General features: G+C 39.1%; 2 protein-coding genes across 4 annotated transcripts in view; one reads left to right on the top strand and one right to left on the bottom strand.

Annotated features, from left to right (window-relative positions):
- Window positions 1-2351, top strand: part of LOC138002813 (bifunctional 3'-5' exonuclease/ATP-dependent helicase WRN-like) — a 2496-nt gene extending 145 nt beyond the window's left edge. The window contains exons 2-3 of the mRNA XM_068848790.1: window positions 228-1146; window positions 2244-2351. Coding sequence (XP_068704891.1) covers window positions 228-1146; window positions 2244-2351 — 1027 coding nt within the window. The remainder of the gene's footprint in view (window positions 1-227; window positions 1147-2243) is intronic.
- A 2167-nt stretch (window positions 2352-4518) lies between these two features.
- LOC138003224 (histamine H2 receptor-like) overlaps window positions 4519-7500 on the bottom strand; it is an 8924-nt gene continuing 5942 nt past the window's right edge. For all 3 annotated transcript variants that reach the window (XM_068849179.1, XM_068849180.1, XM_068849181.1), the window contains one exon: window positions 4519-7345. In XM_068849179.1, coding sequence (XP_068705280.1) covers window positions 6385-7263 — 879 coding nt within the window. In that variant the 5' untranslated portion in view covers window positions 7264-7345 and the 3' untranslated portion in view covers window positions 4519-6384. The remainder of the gene's footprint in view (window positions 7346-7500) is intronic.

Here is a 7500-nt window from a genome sequence, read left to right as displayed (position 1 = left end):
TAGTTTTAAATGAAAGGTTTTCGTATACAAATGCATATTTAGCATGATCTTCCCCTAATGTCACACAGTTGACATTGGTTCACACGATTTCTTCAAGAGAATAAAGATAGTTATTTCTGTATGATGCGATTGCAAGTTTCATATTAGAAGCTATAATACACTGGTAGTGACCAAGTAATCAAAAGGTTAACTCAAATGTAATATTGCATCATTTATTGTTTTTCTAGGGGGAAATCGAAGAGCAACAACCTTGCAGCCTTTAGAGTGTGGTTCTCTCGGTTACATGAGATGCGTTCATTATTACCACGCACTCCATTTGTTGCCCTTACTGCTACAGCCACAAAAGATACTAGTGACACAATTTTTGAAGTACTCATCATGAAAGAGCCTCACATTGTTGAGAAAAATCCAAACAAACCCAACATTGCATATGTTGTTAAGTACATGGAAAGGAATGCTCGCCTTTCAGATTATTTTCATTGGATAGCCAAAGAGGTAATTGACAAACACTCCATGGCTACTAGAACAATAATTTATTGTCAGACAATAAAGCAGTGTGCAGTTGTGTATTCAACACTGAAGACCCTTATTGGGGATAAAATTTATGTTGACCCACAGAACAAAGATCTAAAAAGAGTGGTTCTTGAAATGTTACATTCTTGCAGCCCCAAGTCAAATAAAGATCTCATTCTTGGGTCATTTCAGTGTGATGAAGGACACATCCGTATTCTTGTTGCTACAATTGCATTCGGTATGGGTGTGGATTGTAAGAAGGTCTATCGGACAATCCATTTTGGCCCAGCCAAAAATGTAGAAAGCTACTTGCAAGAGAGTGGCAGAGCAGGAAGGGATGGCTCTCAGTGCACCGCTTATCTGCTCTACCAAGGAATGCAACTTATTCATGTGGACCAGGACATAAAGAGTTACATAAAATCAAATGGCTGCCGACGTAAGCAATTGCTGCAATATTTTGATATGGATTGTTCTCCACAGAATCCTGCGCACCTTTGCTGTGACAACTGTTCAGTCATGTGTGAATGTGGCACATATGAATGCAAACCTCTTGCCTACCCTCTCTGTAGAACTGACCTCCATCTCAATTCAAAAAGAAAACGGTCATCTACAGAGGAACAGAAAACTACACGGGTAAATAAACTGGCTGCATATCACAAGAAGTTGCACACAAATCTGTTACAAAGAGATGCAAGCGGGAAAATGAAATTTTTCACCAACCCACTAAAACGCCATTCGCGTTACATGACTTTCGACGCCCGGCATTGCAGGCTAAGTTAATGATTCTACTGTGTCCACTAGAGAAATCTACGCATTCCCACTACCCTCTCGATCCTAAGATAATACACGCAGAAGGCTCTATGCACAAAGACACCACTTGCCAGGGGAGTGACAGGCAAGACTTTTACCGACACGAAAAAAAAACTAAAAAAAAAAACTAAAAAATATAAATAATGAAACGAACAAATCCCACCCACTTTCCGACTGGGATTGCCATACTGCCAACCCAGTAAAAATTATTCGACTCCCGCATCATCATTTAAATCTAATTCAATGTTGTCATATTTATTTATCTCCTGCTTTAGCAAACTCGCCCTAAACTAAGGGGGGTCTAAAACACAGGTCACTCTTTGCAGGTCGTTCTTTATTTCTTCAGTCAGGCCCTAATTGTGCCAATGGACACTCACATTACGAATCAAGAAGGGAATATTTTTCCAGTCTTCTTAAAAGGACTTAACTGCTTCAAAATGGATTTGTTGTCGAATTTTGCAGCGTCAAAACTTGTTTGTCTCCGTCGACTATCGACTATACCAAACAAACAGTGCAACTAATTTGAATAATACTTTCTTTAGATACAACTTCCTTACACCTGCTCTAAGGACTGTTCTAAACTCTTGTTTGCGTAGGATTTTTTGTTTTTGTTTTCTACGACCTTCCTTACTAATTTCGCTTTTATCTCTGTAGAACGACTGCATGTAACATTTCGGTTTGGTGAAGACATTGGTTTATGGACAGCTTGTGTTGGACAAGGCTATATCGTTTCCCGACCGATATCTTCACTCATATGCATCAAGAGAATTAAACGAATCTTCTCTAGGAGTCTAGTATAATATCTAAGCAGTTATTTTCCAAGACTAAAAAGCAAGATTTAAGCCATTTTGTGATGAAAATCGTTTGTTCAGCACACAAGCTTGATATTGAAAATCTCTTGATTGTTTGTTTGCAAACAGGAATTGTGGATTATTTTTGCATGGTCGAACTGTAAGAAAATTTCTGCTGACCCAGGCGCCTCCTTTTCTTCACGGCCACAATCGGACTTCTTCGGAATCACCGTGTGATTCCTACACTTGCTTTACGTGTTTTTTTTTTGAGCGATGATATCCAAGGTTACTTGGGTTTGTTTAATTAAGAATCAAGACTTTTAGACAGTTCTAAGACAAATTATATTCTGTCCCTCAATAAATCTAGTATTTAACAACTAGTTATGGTCTTAGTTCTTTTTCTTAGTTATGAGCTATATTGTGGAATACGCGCACTGCCTGATTTTATCCGTACCACTGAGTTTACAGTTTTTAAAATGAGAATCCAGGGCCGCTTTTCTTTTTAATTAATGTATCTTTAACTATGGTATCTTTAGTTATGCATTCGTATATGTTATGTAGTAATGTCTCGGAGATATGAGCCCTTGTTTAACAATTAGTTCATGCGTCAGCTGTGCGTATGTCGAGATATTGAGCACGCGGGAAGTTTCGAGAGCACGAAAGAGGCGTAAGAGTTGCACGGGGCGCAGCCGAGTGAAACTCTAGCCTCTTGAGGAAATGATTTCTAGGCCAGAGGAAATGATTTCTAGCCAGATACTCAGGAGTAAGCCTGGTGTGTGCTGTTAACTTAGATTTTGGATTTCTGAACAAGTTTTTATCATAGAAAATTCGCGACAAAGTTATGCTTTCATTTCGCTGTAATTCTCCTGTCTAAGAAACGGTATAATAATGTAAATAAAAGGATAACGATATTTATATTTGCAGAATACCTGTCCTTTTACTTCAAAAGTCAAGCTCTACATCTCTATGCATGCAATAAGCGCATTCAAAATTTCCTCGTATTACTTGATACTTGATACTTAATACTTAATTAAAAAGGGTTTTTCTGCTTATATGAAAAATTCGTTTTCTCTCCCGTCCCCTTCTTATGCATGATCTTCGCGGAAATTACATTCTGTCCCTAAGTAAACCTGGAACAACCAGTTATAGTCTTAGCTCTCTTTTTTCTTACGTATCAGCTAAGTTGCGGAATGCGTTACCTGATTTTACCCGTAACTATGAGTTTACTGGTTTTAAAAGAGAATCCAAGGCCGTATTTTGTACAGCGGCTTTTCTTTTTAATGAATATATCTTTAAATATTATGTATTTAGTAGGTATCTGTATATGCTATGTATTTTAGCTTTAAATGTAATGTCTCGAAGATATTAGCTCCTGCAGTTACTCGGAAATTCGAGATGAAATAAAGCTCATGCCTGTATGTATGTTACCTTTAGCAGGGCGCGTGCGCACACTTTGTAATCTACCACTCCAGTGCTTACCATATGAGAGATAAAATGAGTTTTGCCTTAAATATATAAGCCATCTAATTCTTATGCTATATTGACAAGGGCGGTTTGGAGCTGTGAGTAGGCGTGGAATTTTTAACATATGGTTTAGGGGCCGACATATCTCTCCCTCAATGCCGTACCGGGAGGCCAACCTCGTTCCCAGGGTGTCTCTTCTCTGCCTCCCTTGGTCCAACGACCAAGGAAAGCAGAGAAGAGAGACTCTGGAAACGAGGTTGGTGTTTTCCTTGTAAAGATTTTTCTTTGAACACGTTCGTGCAAAACGTGTTCTAAACTATTATTGACTTTTCCTTCACATGGTAAAGTCTGCATTCGAACCAAGTGGCCGATCAGACAGGAGCTTATCGTGGTTGCTGTAGCATGAAGCGAATAGGAGTATTTCTACTTCCCCCTGAATGAGATGCTAGTCCATCGCAGCAGGAATTCCCCCAGCCCTTTACCCATTTACACACCTGGGTGGAGAGAGACACTGTGAGAGTAAAGTGTCTTGCCTAAGGAGACAACACAATGTCCCTAGCCAGGGCTCGAACCCGGATCGCTCGATCCTAAGACGAGCGCACTAACCAGAGAGAGATCTTTCCACGATAATTTGATTAGATCTGCTCAGGAGGTACTATTTTACTGTAAAGGAAAAACGTGTTTTAGCTAACAACTGAAAAAAGAGAATATTTTCCCTCCGGAAATACGAGAAATAATATAAAAAGACCGGCTTGTTTAATCCCAACGTCTTTATCAGTCGTGGTATTTATTAGTCACGTGACCACTAGACGATGTCCAGGCTATCCAAACTCTCCGCGTACATTCTAAAGTTGCGTGTATCATTGTAGGTAATAAATCAGCAAAAAGGCAATGTGTGGTAGTATTGACCATGAAACAGAAAAACAGTTTGTTATAGCAGTGTATTTTTATTTATCTTATAATATACGGCATTAAACATAATCAAAGATGTAATTTAGTACTTCGTATGCTTCTAAACATCTAACACGTTTTCATAATGTACATAAAAACAAGTATCATAACATAATTCAACCAAGGGCACTTTACCCTTCGGAAGGAAAGGAAAAGGAAGGAAGGAAGGAAGGGAAAACGATCTCGAGTCGGTGAGTAAATTCTGCCATTCGTCCCGGTAAAGTGATCTATGCGTGAAATGCAGTTTGCCAGCTTTAGGAAAAGTTCTTTGTTTTTCTTTTTTCTCCTTTCCAGTCCTTCCCATCTTCGAAGGGAAGAGCACCCTGGGAAAGAATTTGAAGTTGTTCTATTTCCGAACTTCAGAGCGGAAAAACGTAATAAGCGTGCGCGAGTTTTGACTGTGCGCCAGGCCCAAAGTTTGAAAAAATGGTGGGAATTTCGACGATCGTGTAAACAAAAAAAAGGCTACGAACTTTGTTTGCTTTCCCAATATTCCCGGTAAGTAGCAACATTTTAACGTCACTAATGAAAAGCTGGTGTATTGTTTTTCGTAGGGAATCAACTTTTTTGGGACAAAATTAACCTAAAGACGGTTTCAGAACCCTTTATTTTACCGCGATATACAAGAAATTTCGTTCCAAAGACACATATCCACAAACACTCTTTACATATTGCATCCATATAAGCAACCCACTGAATATATAAGAGCAAGAGAGCCTCTCACCAGGCACGGGGAGACTTGTTTTCTTAACAGTGAAATGCCGAAAAAATTTCATGCTTGCTCAAGTATAAATAAATCAACCGAGTGATAGCCTCGCGTGCCTTTTTACAGTCTGTCACTCTTTCCAACCATGGTGAACCATTGCAGCTTCCATTAGTACCTGAGCCCGCAAGCAGGGCCAGATATGCGCAGAAAAGCTGCGCAGTACGTTTTTCCACTCTGAATTTCCTAACCGGAAACTCCCAGCTCGTAACAGGCCTCCTCATTTTGTAAACGTCTTATTCAATTCCTGCTCAATAAAGGACTTCTCAAATTAACAACGTTGTCGATTACGAGATGCTCTGTCATCAAGCGGTCTTATTGATTTATTCAGTCAAATCATGGAAAAACGCTTTGCTCCGATATTAACCGTTAAAATTGTTGAATGCAGGAAATAGTGGGCATAATCGCCCTCAAAATAGTATAGCATGACAAGGGCCTTGGCCAGAAAAACGTTATGACCAAGGCAATGGTACTTCTTTGTTTGTTTGTTTATTTATTTGCGAGCACTGTTTGACTTTCCCCCTTCCTTTTTAGCTGAAAGTCAGCTAAAAACAAGAAACAAAAAAGAGGGCCCGTTATTTTTCGGGAGCCTGAACTGACTACCTTTTCGTCTAGCATCGGTCCACCAACGATACTTCAAATCAACAACAGATATAAATGGTACATGTAAATTACCAACTCTCTGAAGAAACCACCTGACAGCCTACAGACACCTGGCCGAGCGTCTAATCCCACAGAGATTCATGATAAGTAACTAACTAGAAACTTTATTCACGAGTTTTGACAATTTTGGAAATTACGCCAACAGCATTATTTTGTAATGTTTTCTCTCTCTCGGTACCCCCCTTCCCAGCTCGTACGCTTATGAACAAAGCCAAGTAGAAAATGCCACAACGCTTCATAATGTATTATGACTGAGGCAAGTGCCTCTGATGACTAAAAAGACGAATAACAGCTATACAGTAAATTAATTAAGATAATAAGCACCTGTTGTCTTGTTAACTTTCCTGAATCCTATAACTGTTGTTAATATCATGAAATTTCAAACTTAGCAAAGCCAAGTAGAAAAATGCAATGGCGCTTCATAATGTTTTACAAATCATTAAGAGGTAAATCTGCAACTCGCCTTTCACGGTTACAAACAGTACGTTTGCAAGAGAGTGCAGCTAAAGTAGATCTGTATTCTGGCATGCGGATAGCGTATAATAGAGGATTGACAAGAGAGTTTGCATAAAGTAAAACATAACGTGCAAAATAAAGATGATCACCCACTGGAAAGAGCATTTTAAATTTACCGCTATAAAGGAGAACAGCGAAAGTAGTAGCAGGCAGGAACACCAAAAGAGATGCAACAGTCACAATCAACAATGTCACGGTCAGTTTTCTTTCTCTACTGGCTGCACCATGGTGTTTAGGCTGCGCTCCACAACGGACTTTAATAACAATGGATGAGTAAGATACACAAATGATCAAAAGTACAAACGAGCTAAATGCAATCTTGAAGTAAAGATCAACTACTCTCTCAGGATATTTAAAATTTAAGGAAGTACCTACTGCCGTACTAACCCAAATAAAGACAATTAATAGGCCATACACCCGTTTTTTTAGCACGCGATGCTTGAAAGGCCGAAATGTCGCATATACCCGTTCTAAAGCAATAATGGTAATGTTTAGTAAAGACATATAAGGAAAAACACAAGTTAGTCTTGTCTCTATATAATCTTTCAAATGCCCATTTAGATGCCCCCTCCATACGTTACAGAATACTCCAAACCAATAGAACAGAAAAAACACAGCAACTCCTCCAACCAACATGTCTATAACTGCCAAATTTATCATCAGGTACGTACTGCGCTTGCGGAGATTACGGTTTCTTGTAAAAACAATTATTGTACAGAGGTTGAGTGTTACTATGGCAACAGACTCGGCCAAGCCTACAGTCAGCCAGGTTATCCACTCGGGTGGAGTCATCTCAGAGCTCTGTCTTTTTCTTGTTGATGTTAGAAGTAATTACTCGTCTCAGTGACTTTGTTTTATCAGGTTCTTTTACTAACTGTAGAAGACACAAAATGAACAGGAATTCAATGCTTACATCAATGTGCAGGAAGTCATTTTGGCTTTTGAGGTATTGTAAAACAGTTTTCAATATGTCTCTTGTTGTTTTTGATATGGCTGTTTTTACATGTTTCCAGCAATTCGTGTGACCCC

The sequence above is a fragment of the Montipora foliosa genome, chromosome 5 (assembly GCF_036669935.1).
Source record: "Montipora foliosa isolate CH-2021 chromosome 5, ASM3666993v2, whole genome shotgun sequence".
Lineage (NCBI taxonomy): Eukaryota > Metazoa > Cnidaria > Anthozoa > Scleractinia > Acroporidae > Montipora > Montipora foliosa.
Note: the sequence above shows the minus strand (reverse complement) of the source record. Positions and strands in the feature narration are given on the sequence as shown.